The 22,973-nt window shown below is 44.1% G+C and overlaps 1 protein-coding gene across 1 annotated transcript in view; it reads left to right on the forward strand.

Annotated features, from left to right (window-relative positions):
• The window catches only part of LOC126487676 (protocadherin Fat 3), a 122,573-nt gene that overhangs the window by 20,059 nt on the left and 79,541 nt on the right, over positions 1-22,973 (forward strand). The window contains exons 5-10 of the mRNA XM_050120624.1: positions 1,288-1,563; positions 3,895-4,105; positions 7,673-11,746; positions 15,231-15,427; positions 16,610-16,763; positions 19,224-19,457. Coding sequence (XP_049976581.1) covers positions 1,288-1,563; positions 3,895-4,105; positions 7,673-11,746; positions 15,231-15,427; positions 16,610-16,763; positions 19,224-19,457 — 5,146 coding nt within the window. The remainder of the gene's footprint in view (positions 1-1,287; positions 1,564-3,894; positions 4,106-7,672; positions 11,747-15,230; positions 15,428-16,609; positions 16,764-19,223; positions 19,458-22,973) is intronic.

Here is a 22,973-nt window from a genome sequence, read left to right on the forward strand (position 1 = left end):
AATGTGAAGGTAACGGTGAATACGATGCTTGAACCTTTATATTGTGATTAAAAGAAGTTTATATGTGCATACACACAGCATATTTAACAGTGGAGAAATATTGGCATAGATTGCACATTTAACATTAAAGAATTCCTGGGGTTGCTTTTGTTTTTTGAGTTAGGGACAATAATGCTCTGATAGATATTTGTGCACATGACTTTATTTATTCTAGGATTCCCTGCCTGTTAGAAATGCATACTGAAATGATAGCTGTGATTTGCTTCAAAACAGTCTGGGTGGCAGGTGGGGATGATTAGAAGACAGTTAAAGCCACTGATTGCTGTCAAAGCTGAGTGATTAATGGTACACTTCTCTACCTGCCCAGAAGATTCCATAACAAGGGACCTCATGAGGAAGCAATGGTAGCTTCATACTGTAGCTATCTGAGCAAGCTTTTGGCTAGTCATCCCTCAAAGAACAAGCGCAGGGTGATGCTATGGCTACTGAGAAGCTCTGATAGCATCCAGCTCACCTCATCCCCGCCTTCCGCCTCCCTACCTAATCTTTATTTCTCCCCACCTTGTATTAATTGCTTTGTTCACTGTTGTAAAAGAAATACCTGGCGAAACAACTTAAAGGTTTATTTTTCCTTCTATGTTGAATGGATGCATTCCACCCAGACAGGAAAGCACAGCTGCAGGAGTCTCGGGTCACTAATTAGCTTGCTTTCGTCTCCTTCCTGTTGTATTCAATCTGTGTACCCCAGCACACAGGATGCTGCCACTAAAGTTCAAGATGTGTCTTCCATCATCAGTTAAACCTCTAGAAAAAAAAACTCAAAGCCGTATCTAGAAGATACACGTCTCCTAGGAGATTTCTGATGCAGTCAAAGCGACAAAGATTAATCCCTCCCTGCCCTGCTGTTGCTAGTCCGCCATAAGAAATGGCGTCTAGATAAAACTGTAGGTAACAGAAGCCTCCAAATGAAGGCCATCTTCTAATCATTCACATTGTGTCTCAGATTGGTCTGTGGAATTACCACGTCTCATGGCTACCTCAACTGTTCAATTATTAATGAGATTATAGATACAGTCATAACTGATGTTGCTGTTACTGTGAACTGATGGTTTATCGTCAGCTACCTACTGGCAGAAGGTTTTAATAAGAGAGTTTGCTCTATGTTTGGATTGCTGCTAAAAGCTAGGATGCAAGGATACAAAGAGAGCGGAAATAAAAGGGTGACCTCTTTCATTAGCAGTGAATGCGCTGGAGTTCCTTATCACTCTTGTCTTCCTTTGACTACAGGTATTTATCAAAGTGCTGGATAATAACGATAATGGCCCTGAATTCTCCCAGCCGCATTATGATGTGACCATTTCTGAGGATGTGCTTCCTGATACAGAGATACTGCAGATTGAGGCCACAGACAGAGACGAGAAGCATAAGCTGAGCTACACCATCCACAGCAGCATTGACGCCATCAGCATGAGGAAGTTCCGGATGGACCCCAACACGGGCATACTCTACACTGCCGAAAGGCTGGACCATGAGGCCCAGGACAAGCACATCCTCAACATAATGGTAGTACCAGACTCTTAGTTTTACTCTCCTGACAGAACCATTATCAGCCAGGGCATATATACCTCATCTTCAGAAAACCAGGGCCCTTAAAGTCTGTAAATCTAGCCTTTGCACTGTCAGGGAACATTCCGCTTTGCCTTTGTATTTCAGTCAAGGAGTAGCTCTTCTGACAAAGTAACTCCAAAGTTTTTGTCATCCTGAAATATTAGATTAATTCTGCAGATGTTGGCTACTCAGAAAATGCTGTTGATGGATGGTTTAGAGAAGAAAGCAACAGACAGTGTTCCCAACTCAGGGGGTTGTTTAGAGCCAGAAGATTGTGTGGGAAAGTTTGAAAGAAGCCCCTTGAGAAATTTTTCACAAGGGCAACTGTTCTCTCAACCCACATCTATTTATGATGTATTTCATTGGTGTTGGATCTATAGGTAATACTAGTGACCCCAAAAATAACTGAACATGCCTGCCTTCAAATTATCTAGAAGTGGCTTTGTATTTCAAGTGAGGTTTTTGGTAATCCATCCAGTGAATAAAAAGGTTAATGAGTGAGAATTATCATTGATTCCCTTATGGCCTATAATTTGTTCCTGTAATAAGCCCAGAACAACACTGGCATGCACAGCCTCTGTGTATCAGGACCCTCCTTATACTCCTGAAGAACAGGAAGGCTGGCCATGATTTAATCTCCTGCACTGAGTGAGTGTGAGATGGCTGAATCTATGAATTCCCAAGTCATCCACAAGAGTAACAACTTTTTCCTTCTCTGGAATCTTCTTGGACAAGAGGTAACTTGAGTGCCATGCCCTCAGCTGCAGTTGCCACTTAAGACCCCAAGAGACAGATGGGCAGTTCCCAGAGGCTGCCTGGTTCACTACTATGCCCATTCATTCACTCATTCATTCACTCATTCATTCATTCATTCACAAATATTCTTGAGCACATATTACACAGAAAGCAATCTCACAAGTACTGAGATAGACAAAGTCCTCACACTCTTTGGTCTAGTGTTCAATTCATTCAAAAACAACAAAAAAAATCTTCAAATAGAGTTCAGTTGTATTTTTTCTTGGGTGTGGATGACCAAGCTATAGAACTCCATCATGGCACACTGACCATGGTGATATTTACATGGTATTTTAGGAACAGAAGCCTCAGAGTGGTGAATAATTCCATTTTCATTTTTTCAGGTCTTTTCTGTTCATCCTTCCCTCAGCAAACTCAAAAATCATTTTGGTTGCCCACCATACATCATTTGTGTAGTTAGATGTTTAGAAGAAAGACCGCTTTAGGCCACCTTCTTCCAAGCCTCACCTGCTCATTCCTTCCATGTACAGTCATGAAATCACTTTTCTCCTTGAGAGTTCCTCTTGGATATGGCCCAATGTCTTCACATGGCTCTGGAGTGATGCAGCTTAAAACCAAACAAAGCAAGGGTATTAATTCAATTAACAATATATCAAATAATAAATAACAGAGCCACATGGATAAAAAATAGATTATTTATAAGCTTTTGCCATATGAAATTCAGGTTAATTTTAAAGTCATTAATCAAATTTGTCTGGAAAAATCACACTGAGGGGTCTTAGATGTTGTAGTTGAATGCATCTTCCTGGTGTTCAAGGTTCTCTAGTGGCTCTGAGCTCTGCTCCCTTGTCACCATCACCATCATATTATTCCTTCTCCTCTTCTCCTTGCTCTGTATTCCAGGAAGTTGAATGTTAGTTTATGTGCCTTTTTGCACTCACTATGGGGGCCTTTAACTGTATCCCATGCTGGCATTTAACTGCTTGGTATTATGCCTTTCTGTGGCTTGCCTGTATCACCCATTTCAAATATCTTAGTCTTCATGAAGGTAGAGACCGTCTAGTTTACTACCGAACCACTCTATGTATGCCATGAACCTAACATCACAGATAGCAATAAATGTTAGTTGAATGAATGAATGACTGTAACAATACTGTATCATTAATCCCACCCCTTAGAAGAATCTCGGTCTACCATTCCATGAATATAAGTATATAACATGAAATAAATGACTATGGAAACCAAATGAAGTAATTGGGTTTGTGGTACCCAGGTTATCACAGGCCAGGCATCCAGAGAAACAACAGAAATGATGCTGCCCTGCTCTCAGATGGCTCCTAATCTCAACCTCTCTCAATGCCCCCCCACCCCGTCTCCTGTCATACCACTGTTGAGTGCTTTGTAGTTGTACAAGCCTGGGTCAAGCACTTTGCATGCATGATCTCATTTTGTTTTCTCAACAAACATAGCCATGTGAGTTCTTTGAGATTTAAGTTTTTAGTCCTACTGCTTCTTATATTTTGCCTAAAGGTCAGAGATCAGGAATTTCCTTACCGAAGAAACTTGGCCCGGGTCATTGTGAACGTGGAGGATGCTAACGATCACAGCCCTTACTTTACCAATCCAATGTACGAAGCCTCGGTGTTCGAATCAGCTGCCCTGGGATCAGTTGTTCTACAAGTGACAGCTCTGGACAAAGACAAAGGGGAAAATGCAGAGCTCATATATTCCATAGAAGCAGGTGAGAGCTGCAGAGACCTCAGCACAAAGCATGACACCCTCCCTCCGCAGCACAGCCCGCCCCATGAACTCACCAACCTATTTGTGCAATGGTGTGTATAAAGTTCTTAGCCTTTCAATATTGGCAGCAAGGGAAGAGCTTCCTTCCTTGCATTCAATCTTGGAGTTTTCCGAAATGAAGAAAAGAAGTGTGTAATGAATTCAGTGTCTCAGACCCAGAAACCAGCAAACCATGGACTCAGACTGAAATAACCACAGTTGGGTTAACTTCCCAGTGGGTGGACTGAAGACTTCAGGAAGCCCGGCACACCACCATGAACACAAACACCTTGCCTAGGGTGGAGGCAGTCCGAGCAACAGAGCAGTTGGTGCCTATGGGACCTAAACTGTTTGCTTAACCAGACAGATAAATAAACGAGAGCGTGTGTCATAAATCTTGGTGTTTTTCCAAGGATGTTAACATCTGAAGAACAGTTTATAGACAGTTTGAAGGTAGATAGATAGAAACATTTATGACAGAGATGGAATATCTAAGCAAGAATAAAAAAACACGAAGCTAAAAATGACAAGTCTCCCTTATCTGGTGTGTCCCTCCCCATCTTGCCGTTTTTGAATATTCACGCTGCACGTTCCGAAGTGTTCTGTGGCCTGTCTGTGGTGAGCAATGCCAAGTGCACATTCTTTCCATGGCAGCAACGGGCCAGCTTCCTGCCCTTCTCTTAAATGTAGAGCTTTTGAATGAGCAGCTGAATTAAAATAAGCATGATAGGAAAGTCGCTTAGGAATAGAAATTTGAGAGAAAGCAAAACCAATAACATATAAAATCCCCTAGATTAAGTGCCATATTTTAAATGGGTCAGTGCTGCCATCCACACAGAAGGTGGTGCTCACTAATGGCCAGGCGCCCGCAGAGCTTCCCTACATGTTACTGCTGGGGTTTCCACAGACCTAGACCTACTTAGCAACTCTTGGTTACCCCAGAGTATTGTTATCGCACCAATAAGTTATCTTTGTTCTTCTAGATTACAAAGCAGGACACTAAGAAACGAATATGAACTATCACGCGAGCATGTTGCAGGCTCCCATCCTCAGCTGTTCTTCCTAAGGTCATCTAATCTCTTCCTTTCCTGTGTCATCCATAAACATCACCTCCTGTCACTGCGAGCGTCTGCGGGAAGGCTTCAGTTCTGCCCTTCTTATCATCTTAGGGATATTTATATCTGTATTATATTTATAAATTTACTACTTTCATTCCCGGGCTTCAAGTAATTTTTAAACTACTATTAGGTTCTCAAGGAACATAATAGTTACATCCCTGAAAATACAGTTTCCCTCACATTTTCCCTCCAGGACTGGAGCACGGAGCTCGATCATTGCTTTGACAACTGACTAAAGTACAAAAGGAAAGCTATTCCTTTAAAATATATCTTACATAGAAAACCCACTTTTCCAGAAAAATAAAGTTTCAAGAATAATAACTATCTAAAAAAAAGCTTTTAATTGTATGCATAAAAGTCTAATGAGAATTATACTGTATATGACAAACCTGTCGCAGTCATTCAGCCCCATCTAAACACACACACAGCTCAGCCCTGGGCCTGCCTGTCTCTCCCAAACACACAGCCCTACCCCAGGCCTACCTGTCCCTCACACAAAGCCCAACCCCCTACCTGGCCAGGCCTACCTGTCCCTCACACAAAGCCCAACCCCCTACCTGGCCTCCCCGCCCCACCCCTGCCTGATCCCAGGCCTGCCTGTTACACACATACACAGCCAGACCTCCAGCCTGCCTATCTCTGATACACACACAAACACAGACCCCAGGCCTGCCTGTCACACACATACAAACACGCACGCATGCACACAACACACACACACACACATATACCCTGGCCTGCCTGACCCTCATACACACACAGCCAAATCCCCTGGTTTGCCTGCCCCCTCCCCTCTCCACACACACAGTTAATCTCCAGGCCTGCCTGTCCATTACACACAGTGAGACCTGGGACCTGCAGGACCCTCATAGAGTGGCTGAGCAAGCTCCTTTAACATGAGGGAAAGAGAAGCAAGTGACGGGTGGTTGTATAAGAAAACTGGGTTTTATTAAACTTGACTCCCAAGCCTCAGATAAGCCAGATTTTGTTCTGTTTTCCAATGGGCTATAAAATTTCTATCTTTTGTCTGGCCTCAAAAGTCATACTGAAGCTTTAACTTTGGACTGAAACAAAGTCAGGGGTGGGGGCAGTGGCAAAGCTTTGAATCTTGTATAATAATCAATATTAATTTTCCAAAGATTCATGAGTAGAAGGAAAGGATAGGCAAGTAGCCAATTCAAGGGAAGGTCGATATATTGAAGAGGGAAAGGGCGGAGAGGCTCAGCCTGGACCTGACATGGGAGCACAGCACCCTGGAACGGTGTATCGTGTATCCACAGAGAAGAAACAGCAGGGGTATCAAGGCCAACTGGAGAGAAAACATGCCTTAGCATCATCCGTTGACCTAGACAGGCAGGGCTCGCCTTCTCACTGTGAAGTAGGACATTGACATCAGTGTGCATGGACATGAACTGTTAGCATCCTTTGGTCAGAGCTGTGCGCTTCTGCATCACATGGGGAGAACCACTGCTCGGATGACATGGATGCTGTTTCTACTCTAACTTTTCTTAGCTCACATGCCAGACATCTCACAGCAGCACCCATGCCTCCATTTCCCAGGAAACAGACCCCCGTTAGTGTCCAGGACAGTCTCCAGGATCATCACTCCTCTCTTCACCCAAAGCTCTCTAAGGCGAGCAAATAGCGTGACTACAGATTAGAGGAACTATCTCGTGCTTCTGATAGCTGCTTTTATGCCTGGGTCCGTGCCTGTGTGTATTCATACAGTACAGGGAAGGGATAAAAGAAAAGGATAAAGGGAGAGGAATTCTGAAAAATCCTTAAAACTTGAAAAGCAGGCAATGACTTAGAAGAATTCCCCACCTGACCAAAGTTACCTTTGGAGAAAGCCAGTTTTCATGTGAAAATGTAGCATGGCGCCCACATCCAAAGTCTACCAATGGTACAAGCTGAAAGCAAGCCACCTTGGCAGTATTCTGAAACCATTCCTACAGTGCTCCTTTCTAAAGAGTAAGACAAAATGCAGCCATATTCTGTACCAGTGTATATATACATATATATTATATTATATAACCATTTTATATTTACAGCTATAGCATACATGCATACACACAGGCAGAGGCAGATGCATTAGTGGAGGGACATGCCAACCCCAGCTATCCCTCTTCTCCTGGGTCCAGGAATGAGGAAACCCCACATATTCCAAGCAGAAGGGACTCCTCTGTAAGAGCTCTTATTTCCCAGCTCAGATGTGTATGCAATGCTATATTGTTGCTAGTAATGTTATTTTGGGTTGGGAAGCTACTGATCTGATCTAATTTTGTTAGGAACCATTTGGGATGCTTCTCGGTATCATAGAAAGAAAGTTCTCCTTTTGCTTTAACTCTCATCACTGAAAGGCTTCAATGACCCTCATGTAACTCACTCCCTCATTGGTCTCTGTCTTTCAGGAAACACGGGGAACACATTTAAGATTGAACCCGTCCTGGGCATCATCACCATCTCCAAAGAGCCAGACATGACAGCCATGGGTCAGTTTGTCCTGTCAGTTAAAGTCACAGACCAAGGCTCCCCACCAATGTCTGCCACAGCGATTGTGCGCGTCTCCATCAGTGTGTCTGATAACTCCCACCCCAAATTCACTCACCGAGACTACCAAGCTGAAGTCAATGAAAACGTTGATATTGGAACTTCTGTCATCCTCATCTCTGCCATCAGCCAGTCAACTCTCATTTACGAGGTCAAAGATGGAAACATCAATGGGGTCTTTACCATCAACCCATATTCTGGAGTCATCACCACTCGGAGAGCTCTGGATTACGAGCAGACCTCTGCCTATCAACTCATCATCCAGGCCACTAACATGGCAGGCATGGCTTCCAATGCCACTGTCAGCATTCAGATCGTGGATGAAAATGATAACCCCCCAGTGTTTCTCTTCTCACAGTACTCAGGCAGCCTGAGCGAGGCTGCGCCCATCAACAGCATCGTCAGGAGCCGAGACAACAGCCCACTGGTGATCCGAGCCACCGATGCTGACAGCAACCAGAATGCATTACTGGTGTATCAGATCGTGGAGTCCACAGCCAAGAAGTTCTTCACAGTGGACTCCAGCACAGGGGCTATCAGAACGATCGCCAGCCTAGACCAAGAGGCCATTGCACACTTCCATTTCCACGTGCATGTGAGAGACAGTGGGAGCCCCCAGCTGACTGCAGAGAGCCCTGTTGAAGTCAACATTGAGGTGAGAGACGTGAACGACAACCCGCCTGTGTTCACGCAGGCTGTGTTCGAGACTGTCTTACTTCTCCCCACCTACGTCGGTGTGGAGGTTCTGAAGGTGAGTGCCACAGACCCTGACTCTGAGGTACCCCCTGAACTGACATATAGCCTCATGGAAGGCAGTGTGGATCACTTTCTAATGGACCCAAATAGTGGAGTGCTCACCATAAAAAACAATAATCTCTCCAAAGACCATTACATGCTGATAGTCAAAGTATCCGATGGAAAGTTCTACAGCACTGCCATGGTCACTATCATGGTTAAAGAAGCCATGGACAGTGGCCTCCACTTCACACAAAGTTTCTATTCCACCTCCATCTCAGAGAACAGCACAAACATAACCAAAGTCGCTATTGTCAATGCAATTGGAAACCGCCTTAACGAGCCCTTGAAATACAGCATCTTAAACCCAGGAAATAAGTTCAAGATAAAATCTACCTCAGGAGTCATTCAGACCACAGGAGTACCCTTTGACCGCGAAGAACAGGAGTTGTATGAGTTGGTGGTGGAAGCCAGTCGTGAGCTAGACCACTTGCGTGTGGCGAGGGTGGTAGTCCGAGTCAACATCGAAGATGTGAACGACAACTCTCCTGTCTTCGTGGGCCTCCCTTACTATGCTGCTGTGCAAGTTGATGCTGAGCCAGGGACGCTGGTATACCGGGTGACAGCCATCGACAAAGATAAAGGTGCCAATGGAGAAGTGACCTATGTCTTGCAGGATGACTATGGCCACTTCGAAATTAACCCAAATTCAGGGAATGTGGTTTTAAAAGAAGCATTCAACGCAGACCTTGCCAACATTGACTATGGGGTCACCATCCTCGCCAAGGACGGTGGCAATCCAACTCTGTCCAACTCAGTGGAACTTCCCATCACTATTGTTAACAAAGCAATGCCCGTGTTTGATAAGCCCTTTTATACAGCATCAATCAATGAAGATGTCACAATGGACACTCCCATTCTCAGCATCAATGCCACCAGCCCGGAAGGCCAGGGCATCATATACCTCATCATTGACGGGGATCCCTTCCAACAGTTTAACATCGACTTTGATACGGGGGTCCTGAAAGTCATTAGTCCTTTGGATTATGAAGCCACATCCGTTTACAAGTTGACGGTGAGAGCCAGTGATGCTCTTACAGGGGCCAGGGCTGAAGTCACCGTGGAAGTGCTAGTGGATGACGTCAATGATAACCCTCCTGTTTTCGATCAGCCCACTTACAACACGACACTGTCTGAGGCGTCTCTCATCGGAACCCCAGTTCTGCAACTTGTCTCCACGGATGCGGATTCAGGAAACAACAAGGTGGTACATTATCAGATTGACCAGGACACCTACAATAGCACGGATTACTTTCACATCGATAGCTCCAGTGGCCTCATCCTGACAGCGAGGATGCTAGACCACGAGGTGGTGCAACACTGCACCTTGAGGGTCACAGCAACTGATAATGGTTTCCCTTCCCTGAGCACTGAAGTCCTGGTTCACATCTACATTTCTGACATCAACGACAACCCCCCGGTGTTTAATCAGCTCATTTATGAGTCCTATGTGAGTGAATTAGCCCCCCGGGGTCATTTTGTTACCTGTGTGCAAGCCTCAGATGCAGACAGCTCGGACTTTGACCGCTTGGAATACAGCATTTTATCTGGGAATGATCGGACCAGCTTTCTGATGGACAGCAAGAGTGGAGTCCTCACGCTGTCTAGCCACAGGAAGCAACGAATGGAGCCTTTGTACAGTCTCAATGTGTCTGTGTCCGATGGGCTGTTTACCAGCACTGCGCAGGTGCACATCAGAGTCCTGGGGGCAAACTTGTATAGCCCTGCCTTTTCACAAAGCACATATGTAGCTGAGGTGAGGGAGAATGCAGCTTCTGGGACAAAGGTCATTCATGTTCCAGCCACAGATGGGGATCCAGGAACATATGGACAGATCAGCTACTCCATCATCAATGACTTTGCCAAGGATAGATTCCTCATAGACAACAATGGACAGATCATCACAACAGAAAGACTGGACCGCGAAAACCCTCTGGAAGGCGATATTAGCATTTATCTGAGGGCCCTGGATGGTGGCGGCAGAACGACTTTCTGCACTGTGCGGGTGATTGTGGTGGACGAGAATGACAATGCCCCGCAGTTCATGACAGTGGAGTACAGGGCCAGTGTCAGGGCAGATGTCGGAAGGGGCCACCTAGTCACTCAAGTTCAAGCTTCAGATCCAGAAGATGGTGCAAATTCTAGGATTACTTATTCCCTCTACAGTGAGGCCTCAGTCTCAGTGGCTGACCTCTTGGAAATTGATCCTGATAACGGCTGGATGGTGACCAAAGGCAATTTTAACCAACTGAAAAATACGGTGCTGTCTTTCTTCGTGAAGGCAGTAGATGGTGGCATTCCCGTCAGGCACTCCCTCATCCCTGTCTACATCCATGTCCTGCCCCCTGAAATGTTCCTGCCTTCATTCACCCAGTCACAGTACTCCTTTGCCCTTGCAGAAGATACAGCCATTGGAAGCACAGTGGACACCCTGAGGATACTGCCCAATCAGAGTGTCCGGTTCAGCACGGTTAAAGGAGAACGGCCAGAGAATAACAGAGAGGGTGTCTTTATCATAGAACAAGAGACAGGTACTATCAAGCTCGACAAGCGCCTTGACCATGAAGTCAGCCCAGCTTTCCACTTCAAAGTAGCAGCTACTATACCCCTGGACAAGGTGGACATCGTATTCACCGTGGATGTAGAAGTTAAGGTCTTGGATCTGAACGACAACAGGCCAGTCTTTGAAACCCCAAGCTACGAGACGATCATAATGGAGGGGATGCCTGTCGGCACCAAGCTTGCCCAGGTGAGAGCCACAGACATGGATTGGGGAGCCAATGGGCAAGTCACTTACTCCCTACACTCAGATTCCCAGCTTGAGAAGGTAATGGAAGCATTCAGTATTGACAGCAACACTGGATGGATCAGTACACTGAAGGACCTGGACCATGAGACAGACCCTACCTTCTCCTTCTCTGTGGTGGCTTCTGACCTTGGAGAGGCTTTCTCTCTTTCTTCCATGGCTCTGGTCTCAGTCAAGGTGACAGATATCAATGACAATGCACCCGTCTTTGCTCATGAGGTGTACAGAGGGAAAGTGAAGGAGAGCGACCCCCCGGGAGAGGTGGTAGCTGTTCTCAGTACCTTGGACAGAGACACCTCCACCATAAACCGCCAAGTGAGCTACCACATTACAGGTAAGTCCCATCACCCAGTTTTGCCCTGTGGTCTGCTTACTGCAGAAAGGCAGGCTAGCTGAGGATAAGAGTGGTGGAACTTTCTGGTTCTGAAGGAGAAATCTGATTAGGTGGGGATTTTCAGGTGTTGGTTCTCCACTCAGCCATAGTCTACAATGCTCGTACAGGAGCTGGTACCGACCTTATTATCACCTCTTGTTGTTTTAAAAAGCAAAATATTTTAACTGAACAAATTAAAATAATAGCTCTTTTTAGTAGGAAGAGGTGTTTTTAAACTTTACTCCCCTCTGACCTTCTAATAATGATAGGAAACAGGAGGATGAAGCCACTAAGCTTTCTGCGCAGCTTCCTTCTGGTCATAGAAATATGTTGTCGTACACACATGAAAATTAGAAGTCTCAGTTTGACAGTTTGCTGAGAAATTCTAAGTTCATAACTTAGGACCAAAGGATATTTCTATTGACAGCCCTTTTTCCTTGGAATGCCTGCCTATCTTCCCTCCCAAAAAGTTGTTGTTCACCAGAAAAACCAAGATAGACAAATAAGATCATTGAGAGTGCACCTTAGGTGGGCCCTGAAAGTGCACAAAGTGTCACCACTGCTCTGTGAGGCTGCAGAATTCAGCCAGCGTGACAAGTCTGCCCTGCTCAGGAGCAGCTGTGGCGGATGACCCACTTGTAGAGATGAAGAGGAAGGGTTGACAGTGCCAGGAAAAGTCTTTCCTAAAAACCATTTGGGGCCTTGCAGCCAACACCTTGATGCTGAGACTTTTTGAGCCAGAACATAAGCCACGTGCCAAAAGATTTTAAATAATCCATCAATGCCTGTAGTCAGGTGGCTTTCACCTTAGAAAAACCACATTTTTCCGAGTGAAGAATGAATTAATTAGGATGCCCCCAGGACACGGATTCTGCTTAAGTCTGTTAGTGGAAAAGTTAATTAATCACCACAGAATAAGATCGTACCAGAGCAAACACCGAAAGCTCGAGAAGGCCATGCTTGCCTGAGGTTCTCCTTTGTGTCTTTTATGGAGCTTGCATTTCTCATGCAAGAACACTTCACGCATTTTGTGCTGTCTCTGAAACCTGGCCTCTTATTTCATTTTTTAAAAAAGTGTATTTCTGAAGTTAAAACACAAAGCATCTTGGTAAGGAAAGACAAAAAAGGCAAGGATTTTTGACTTACTTGTATTTTGTTTCTAGGGGAGGCACTCCAAGAGACGCTTTTGTACTAGAAAGAAAACCAGGCCTCAACTGTTTTTTCATAGTCTCTGAAGTATCAGTAGATGATTTAAAGGGCCATCCCATCAGCTTCTCTACAGTAATGAGCACAGCACAGCTTAAAGTCCCTCATACTATTAGCAGAGCCACCACCAACTGATTTTAATTAGATTTAAGCTTTACTCTTGATGTAGCACAAGTTGGCTATGCTGCCTCAGACTAACAAAGAAACATTAATCATTTTATGTAATAAAGGAACAGCGTGGCCTTGCTGGCATTGAAGGTGGTTAATAGAGAGGTGAAATTTGTGTGTGTGTGTGTGTGTGTGTGTGTGTGTGTGTGTGTGTGTGTGCTGAAATCATATTCAACTAAAGCACAATTGAATTCTAGCCAGTGGTAGCAGAAAGTGATATTACAGGGAGGACCTCCCAGGCCAGGGTTTCCCAGTCACCACCACCAGGGCTGAGCAAGTCTCTGAAGGGAGCTAGGCTGCTCTTTATAAAGGATAGGTTGTTTCACAACCACACCTGACCCCTCCCCTCCTGGGATTTCAGCAGTATATACTCATAACCATCCTATGATAACCAAACATGTCTACACATGATAAAAAGAAAATCCCTGTAGAAAGAGTGGAACCATTGCCCCCGATGAGCAATGTGACATCTAATATGACTGGGGTCCATTCATCCTGTGTCCTTCATTACAGTGAAGAGACCCTGGAACCAGTGTGATACTCAGAATTCTAGGACCAAATGCTTACCTTTTTATAAAAATAATAAAAAAGATTGATTTTTGAAGTGAGCCATTTCGACTCTTACAATAAAATAATAGTTTGAAATATATTTTCATATGTCCTGTTTGTTGTGCTCAGAGATGACTTTAGGTGTCTTTCTCTTCACTCGCTATGTGGCCCACTCTGGCTATGAACTCATTACCTCCCATCTCAGAGAGGCCTCACAGAGCTGGCATTACAGGCGCACACAGTCATACCGAGCTTCACATTAAAGTGGTAAACAGTATGTTTAAGGAAAAGAAAACCCGTGAATTGAACTGCTGCAGACTGTTCAGAGCGCCACCTAAGGGGCAGGAGGGAGAGATAAGGGGCAGGAGGGAGAGATACTGACTTCCAGGATGCCTGTGCAATCAAAACAAAAGTGTACCTTGTTGATGAATGTGGAATAGTAAACAGAGGTTAGCTGCTGGGTTCTTTTGTTAAAGTCTGACATAGGGTAGGGGTTTGGGCTACACGCAGAGGAACCCAAGCGATAGGGCTGTCTCAGCTCCTCAGTCAGTCAGGTCACCACCTATGGCCATTCTTCCCCTTTATATCCTGAGCTTCCCTGTGAAGCAGGAGGTTTTGTGGTCTCGTCTGCTGCTGAATCCCTGCCATCTCCAATAGTGGCCGAGCGCAGAGGATAAGTACTTACTGGATGCCCAATAAATGGCCTCCTCCCTCTGCATTCTGACTACTTCCTATTGTCTTTGGCTCAGCCTTTCTGGGTGTCAGAATTGGCATGATTTCCTGATTAGGGGGCAGAGGTCAAGTTTTCGTCCCTCTTCCCACCTGTGCCAAGCTTTAGTATCCATGCGGGTTCATGAATGGAAGCCGAATCTGTTTGGGCCATTGGTCTCCATCTCACCTCCTTTCCTCCCATTGTACAACTTTGCTCTCATCAATTTGAATGAATTACAATGCTTACCTTTAAACTGTTTCCTAAATGGCCTCTGGTTGGGACTCTTTTACTACTAGGAGTTTGGCCTGTGTGGTGCCAACTTTTCTCCCCAAACTCCAGTCCCTGTGAGAAGACCTCAGCTGTATGATAAAGCATTCATTAAAATATAGCTTAACAGAGCTAACTGCCTCTCCTTGATTGTATAATCAACTCAGCAGCTAATGAAATTGTCTTGCTGACAAGAACTACAGTGTAATACCGCCTCTCTTGAGACCAAACGGAAAGCCAATCGCATCATCCCGAGGAGCCAATTGATGGTGCACAGTTTGAATCTGATTATCTTTAAGGGAGACTAAACAAAAGATCATCCCCAGATTCTCTAAGAGGACTTCATTATCTCAGAAGTTTCTGTTTTACTTCTCACACAAGAAGAGTGTATAAATATCATGCTTTTTGTGCAGGAGAAATGAAGGGACTTGTCACTCTTTCCAGTATCATAAGGGTAGAGAGTTAGGAGCACTTGGATGCTCCTCCACAGGCTCTTATATGGGTGTCTACTCTGAGTCCTCAGAAGCTCTGTTTCCACCGCAGGAGGGAACCCCCGAGGACGGTTTGCCCTGGGCATGGTGCAGAATGAGTGGAAGGTTTATGTGAAGAGACCTCTGGATCGAGAGGAACAAGACATTTACTTCCTCAACATCACTGCCTCTGATGGACTCTTTGTCACACAGGCCATGGTGGAAGTGATTGTTAGTGACGTAAACGACAACAGCCCAGTGTGTGAGCAGGTGAGCTTCAGCGAGAAAACTGCGTCTTAGAAACCGACTTACTTCCTCCAAAATTAAGGCCAAACTCATTGCACATTTCTCCCTAAAGTTGGAGCAGCATCTGTTCTTGTCCATTGAACATAAGAAGGAAGGGAGCAGAATCTGGGATAAAATGTCTTCATTGTGAACGGAATCTAGATAACCAGAAAGATCATGAACCCAATCTCTATGCCACTCCCCCAATTAAACTGGAATAATGAGCCTTAAAGCTAACTTTTAAGAAATTCTTAAGGATTCTTTTTAATTAATTAATAGCCTCTTTCTAAATCACTGGATACGAGAAATGGACCCTATGTGGTGACTTGCCTGTTTGCAGATTACATAGCTCTTACTGGAGCCCAGCTGCCGAGTGAGGTCTCCACGTCCCCCGTGAAATATCCTTTTCATTGCTGTCCAAATGCACAATGCTTACACAAGAACTAGACTGCATTATTTTTCTGGCAAAATTAAATAATTGTTAATCTATTTCTTAACTGTGGACCAAGAGACAATATTTGTGCTCTGCATCTTAGAAAAGTGATGCATGTAGACTTAATCTCACACACTAAGGCCAGATGTTGCCCATGACTTTGTCAAGACTGAAAATGATCTCAGGAGCCCATTGGGTCTCAACAGAGAAATGGACAACTAGTGTCAGAGTGTCATGTCTCACAACGCAGTGATGCATCTGTTTCCTTCACCACTGTGTCCTTATCAGTCACATTATCCATGTACTTTACATACAGGGAGTGCTCAATACATATGTGTAGGTGCACATGCACAAAAATGTAAGGACATGAATATTGTTAAGTTTCATTGCACACTGAAATATGGTCTCAGGCAAAGAAAAAAAACCACAAAAGTTAAACCATATGAACAAATGCTTGAATGGTGGCTATAAAATTTGTACCACAGATAGTAACATTTCAGCATGGTGTAACACCATAATGGAAGATATTGTACCACAGGCAGTAATGATTCCTCCTGGTATAACACTCATGGAATATATTGTACTACAGGCAATAATGATTCAGCATGGTATAACACCGTCATGGAGGATATTGTACCACAGGCAGTAATGATTCAGCCTGGTGTAACATAGTCATGGAGAATATTGCACCACAGGTAATAATGATTGTCTCACTCTTGCTGACCTTTGCCCAGGTTGCATATTCAGCATCTCTTCCAGAAGACATTCCATCAAATCAACTCATCCTGAAGGTCAGTGCCAAGGATGCGGACATTGGATCCAATGGAGAGATACGATACTCACTCTATGGATCTGGAAACAATGAATTTTTTCTAGATCCAGAAAGTGGTAAGATGAAATTTATTCTTTGTGGAAATGCCATTATATATCCATGTTATAGTTTATCTTCCCGTGTGGTCTCATAAAGAGTAGACAGTTACTCAGCTAGAGCCTTGATATGAGGCTCTGATGTGCTAGACGCTATGAAATAAACAAGGAGTTCATAGTGTACTTGGGCACTCTGGGTCACAGGGACTTGATTTGGTTAGGGTCAGGACTTCCCTTTCCTCTCCTCCTCCTTTGCCTCCCTCCCTCCCTCCCTCCCTCTCTTCCTTCCATCTGTTTCCCCACATTTACTGGCATCAAATAAGCACACAGCTCTGAGAATTGACACCAGGTTCACAAAGTTTGAAGAGGAATTGCATCTCAAATGCTGGTCACCATGCAAACTAGGCGTGATGCTTAGTAAGGAAAGTTTCTTCATGGTGAAATCCCTTCGGTTCCCTTCTGGTTGTTATTAGCACTTTTGTCTGTTTTTTATTAGACATTCATGCCTAGTTTCTCCAAAGCTGTGAGCCCCCAAATGTCTTTGCATAAACAGACAAAAATTATAAGGTAAAAGGTTATGTAAACTAAAGTCAGATGCCTGAATTGAAGGTCAGAGCTGGTGGAAAAGTCATTTTCTGAGGCAGCAAATTATTTGTGTGTTGTGGACTGGGTGGTTCATCTAGCGGGAATTTTTAAATGAAGTGTAAAGAGCAAACAGCCTGCGTGGTTCCTCTGCTGTGTCCATCTCAGTGAGCTATGTCTTCGGAAACCACTGCCTTCCCCTCGTCTCCCGCCCACGGATCCTACCAGGAAGCAAGGACATAGTTGCATGAGAATATGCTCTTAGCTCTCTGGGCCCTATCAGAAGATAGACAACCTGCAACCTCAATAAGGAAAGGTGCAGGAAAGGACTGCCCAGAAGACACGCAATGGCAGCCGTGTAGGAATACCACAGAACTCACTGCTGTTCTGAGGAAAGGAGATGGGAAACCGAGGCAATACTCCAAGAGTTACAGCAGAAGACTGCAGGGTGCAGGAGTCAGAGCATGAGAGAAGGAAGAAGCATCATGAAATAGACCGTGCGGGGTCTGGGTATCCTCCTGATAACCCCCCAGGAGCTTTCTGAAAAAGAGGCAAATGACTCAGTGTGGCCTGTGCTGGAGAACTGGCTATATTCGGGAAGGAAACCGAGGAGGAACCCACTGATAACTCATGCAGCTTATTCCAAAGGCACCAATGTTATTTAAGAGGAGCAGAGACCCACAAGTCACACTTTGCGCTAGATAGCAACTACTCCGGCTTCTCGCTACACTTGCAGTTCTCTACGGACACTGAAGCACCCACAAAAGTAATTTCTACAGTTATGAATATGTACAAATATTCACATGAATCTGACCATAAAGGTAACAAAGAGGCTATTTTGGAGGAAGAAGGAGGCAAGAATGCGGGAGGTGATAAGAGGGTAATATGCAGGAAAGAACAGACAAATATTGCATATTTTCTCTCATGTGCAAAATCAGGTCCAACTCTACCTATAAGGGGTGACAGTAGAGGGAGACTGTCTGCAGTGGGGAAGGAAGGAGCGATGGTAATGAGGCATAAATATGAGCTAAGTCCATTAGAACCAGGTTATTTTGTAGACTCAGCTTGATCCCTTTGGTGCTAGAACCTATGTTCGTTGCTTTTCCAGACACTGTGGAAAAGACCCTTTCGAAAGCAATGTTCAGAGTTAGGGGTGAATTTGGCAGACAGCTCTAGGGTCCAGTCCATCATGATGAGGGTCCCTGCAGCAGCGGCATGGGGTAGCTAGTTGGTCACATTGCTTCCACAGTCAGGACACAGAAATGAATTCAGTACTCTGCTCACTCTCTCCATTTACACAGCTCCTGTATTTAAGATGGGCTCTTAGGCCTCAACCAGCATAATCCGAAAGTCTCTCATAGGAACTCCAATTTAGATAATCCCTCTTTAATCGGCCAGGAGCCTTGACTCCTATCGATTCTTGGTACGTCCTGCCAAACTGACAATCACTGATAATCATCACTCAAGACCTTTTTGTTAACCAGCCAGTTTGGGTGGTTTTACTTCTCTCTAAAAGATGGGGTAAAAACCGGCCTGTTTAGAAACAGGATATTATGCCCCTGAGTCTATGGGACATGGACACCGGGACAATTATACACCTAGAGCCATCTCTCTATGAGAGCTTCCCGCATTCACCAAAAGAAAAAACCTCAGGAAACTTGGTGAAAGGATTAATTAATCTGAAGGTCAAGTGGTTGGTTTTCCATTGAATCTAAAAGTTTGTGATATTTCCCTGATGCCTAAAAAATTGAATTTGCTGTACTTCTTCAATTTACAGGGCACTTAGGCCTTATGTCCTTGATATTTCTTGTGTTTAGAATTCTTCATACAATTGATTTTCTGCTTGAAAAGATCATTTTTGAAAAGCCATAACAAACATGCTGCTATTTCATTTCATAGGTGAGTTAAAAACCTTGGCCCTGTTGGACAGGGAGAGAATCCCAGTATACAACCTGATTGCCAGGGCCACTGATGGGGGCGGCCGCTTCTGCCACTCCAGTGTCCTCCTGCTCCTGGAAGATGTGAATGACAATCCTCCTGTGTTCTCCTCCAACCACTACACTGCCTGTGTCTACGAGAACACGGCCACGAAGGCTCTGCTGACCAGAGTGCAAGCAGTGGACCCTGATGTTGGTAAGTCAGTTCACCAGCCAGGCTCCTCCCACAATGGCACACTGTGCCTAGGAGTAGGTTCTAGAAGCTTCTCCTGCTAGAACTCGTAACAGTAAGCCAGGTTTTTACTGCTGAGCTGGTATGCCTCTAATGCAGGAAGAACCCCACCTGTTCTCTTCCTCCTTCTCCTTTTCCGTCCTCCTATAGAGTTCTAGAGAGAGAGCTAGGAATCCCTCAACCTTGTAATTAAGGATGTGGGGATAGTTTACAGGATCTGGTCTTTTGCTTTTGTGATTTTTATTTAAAAAAAAGAAAGAAAGAAAAACAGTAGCATTCTTATTTGCCTGTTCCTCTGAAGCATAGTTAAAACACTGTGTTGTACAGCAAGGAGAGTTCGTTTCCATTTCTAGGAAGACTCCTGTCACAGCCTCCGCTGAAATATGACAGTTTCCATCATACTGCCCCACGGTGCAAAGATCAATTGTTAAATGTGCTACCAGTCCAAAGTGGATTCTTTAAACTGGCGTTTTCCAGAGCCCCACCCCCATTATTTACAAACAGGCACCGCCGGCAGAGTGAGGGTGGAGAGAGAAGGAACAACTGGAACCAGAGTCACAAGTAAAGTTATGTTCAAACCCTTTTCTGTAATGAGATGAGGAGCTGGAAGGGGCTGGAGCTAATGGCGAGGTTGACCTAAGAGTGCATAAGTTATTTATAGGATGGAATGTAAACATGAAAGGGCACACAGAGCTGTAAATCAGAGGACCAGGAAATGACGGGGTGTGTCCATTCTGCTAAGCAGGTCTTTGTATAATTCACTGTCTTTCTGCTTAATTCTGAATTGACAGAAAAATTATTGGACTAATGGAAAAGCAAACGCATGATAATTAGCTGACAGACAACGTGGCACCCAGGGTCTCTGCATATTTCCCCTTCCAGAAATTAGAGGCTACACTTGAGTTATTGCTCTTCTCACATTAGCATAATTCTGAGGCCAAGATGAGTCCTCTAAAAGCATGGATATTATTGTGGAAAATGGCAAGCAGAAAAGAATGTTTATTAGTACATAATTATGTAATAACTGCAAATAATCTTTTTCAAATGAAGATTAGAAAACATTCTCTGGACTCTTATCTGGAGACTTTTGGGGAAAGAGGACAGAATTAAAGCTAATGAGTCTTTTAACAATTTAAAATTCGACTTGAGGATGTGTGATTAGCCTATAGATAAAATTTCAGAAGCTGAAAGCCTTGAATTCTGCCGTTCAGTCCCTTCATAAAGTGACCAGCTGTGTTCAAGCGGCCAGAGAGCAGACACACAAGTCTGGTCACTGCACATGCGATTGGACGATGTGTGGGTGGGATGGGGCGGGACTGAGAGATGTGGCCCCAGAGGTGATGTACATGATGAAGAACACAGTTAGCTATGTGTCCTTCTTCACATCTGTCTGGTCAGTTCACCAGGTTTGCAGATGGGGTAGGAGGGATATTTAAATTCTGATCGTTTATCCAGACAGTCCTGGAAGTCCTGGAAAGTCCTGGAAGAAGAAAAATCAAAGGATATTTATTATATCTTGATCTTCGCATTTTCCATGATAAGTAGAAGGCTTCTTCAAAGAGCCTCCCATGGAGACCAAGGAACTGAGTACCACAGACACCAATGTAGGAAATAGATGTGCTTGGCCATTGTGTCAACCTTAGGAAACTTCCTGTATGGTACCAGACTCTTGTTCATTTTCTCAAAAGAACCATGACAGGGCTGGCCAATGACTCAACAATTAAAAGTTCCTGTCACTTGCTCACTTTGGAAGCCTGAGTTCAAATCATGAAACACAAGCAAACATGGAAGGAGAGAACTTACTCCATGAAAGAAGTGTGGTAGACAGTGTAGAACAAATGGGCACCTTACCATTGCCTGTGCACCGAGCCGAGGAGGTGCTAGGGGGGCTGATCAGAGCTCACAGCAGAGTCTCTCCGGTGTCATTAGACAGTCTCCAAGTGTCATGACTGAGCACTTAAGACATGATCTTTGGTGGCCCCAATATCACACAGGTCTCCAGGGTAAATTTCTCTGTCTTTCCTAAAGTGAAAGATTAGAGCAAGCAGCATATGATGGTTATCAGGTGGTTGAGTCAGGGATTCACTACGCGGACCAATCAAATGTGTGGAAGCTGAGTTCACACTCAGCTATGAAGCTGAATCCAGCCGTCTAGTGTGTTTCGTTTCCTTTTACAGTGCCAAACAAAGCTTGATTTCGTTGTTATTACATAAAGGTCAGGTTCTTGTTGAATGTTTAATCTCTAGCACTTTAAAATAAATACCATAGCACTCAAAAGATCAGAATTCCAAGTGTTCGGGTCCTATCATGTGGTAATAGCTACAGTTGCTTGGTTGGTAGCCACAGACAGGGTCCCCACTAACTGATGATACCACCCAGTCACAGCTGCAACCTATTCTTGAGAAGAATAAAGAAACTTCTACCTTTCTTAAAGAAAATCATTCTGAAATAATTAATATTTAAATAATAATTTATTTAAATAAATAATAAGCAATAATTTATTATTTTAAAATAAAATAATTTGACATTTAAATAAATAATAAACAATAATTTAAACATTTAAAGAATAATATTTAAAATATTACTTACCAAAATCATATCATTTGTACCCTTTTGAGGTTGGCATGTTTTCTTTAAGCATAATTTGTTTCAGGTTCATCCAAGGTATTGAGTTGACTTCTCGTGATAAGTATGAATCCATTTAGCTCAGGAGACTTTTGTTAAGAACATTTCTTTAGCCGGGTGGTGGTGGCGCACACCTTTAATCCCAGCACTCAGGAGGCAGAGGCAGGTGGATCTCTGTGAGTTTGAGGCCAGCCTGAGCTACAGAATGAGTGCAAGAACAGGTTCCAAAGCCACAGAGCAACCCTGTCAGGGGAGAAGGGTGGATATTTCTTTACATGAAATGGTAAACCAGTTTTACTGGTGTCAGCTCATGAACTTCTGTGTCCTTATCAAATGCTTTTGTTGGAGTCTTGGGATTGATGTGTTTGCATTGAGATGCAGCTGTTGGAGGGAAGGGGGTACGTGTCACAAAGTGTGGACCACAGAGTCCTTGATGCCTTTACCAAGTAACCTTGAGGGAGCCTCTGCAGTGCCCCTCACCTTGGAGGATTCAGCCTCCTCAGACACCAGCGGGTCCAAGTGAACTCTGACAACCATGATTTGGCTGCATTACATACTTGGTCACTCTGCTTTGTTGAGAAATGACAAGATATTAATCCAAAATCTGATTCCATGAATTCCCACGTCCAGAAACTTTGCTATGAATCCTTACACCTTCACTCTTTAGGTTCTCATTTTAAACGTATTATTTATTTTAGTCAAGCAGGTCCTTCCAATGAATAATTTATAATGAACTAAAAATAAAGTCATAAGAATTTCTTCCATTAGGAATAAAATAAAGGAAGACAAGATAATTTCACACCCATTTAATGAATTCTAAGAAATAGCATGGTAACTATCTAGATTTTAGCATTA

Source organism: Alexandromys fortis, unplaced genomic scaffold (assembly GCF_014885135.2).
Source record: "Alexandromys fortis isolate MF-2015 unplaced genomic scaffold, M_Fortis_MF-2015_v1.1 scaffold_171, whole genome shotgun sequence".
In the NCBI taxonomy this organism is placed as follows: Eukaryota; Metazoa; Chordata; class Mammalia; order Rodentia; family Cricetidae; genus Alexandromys; species Alexandromys fortis.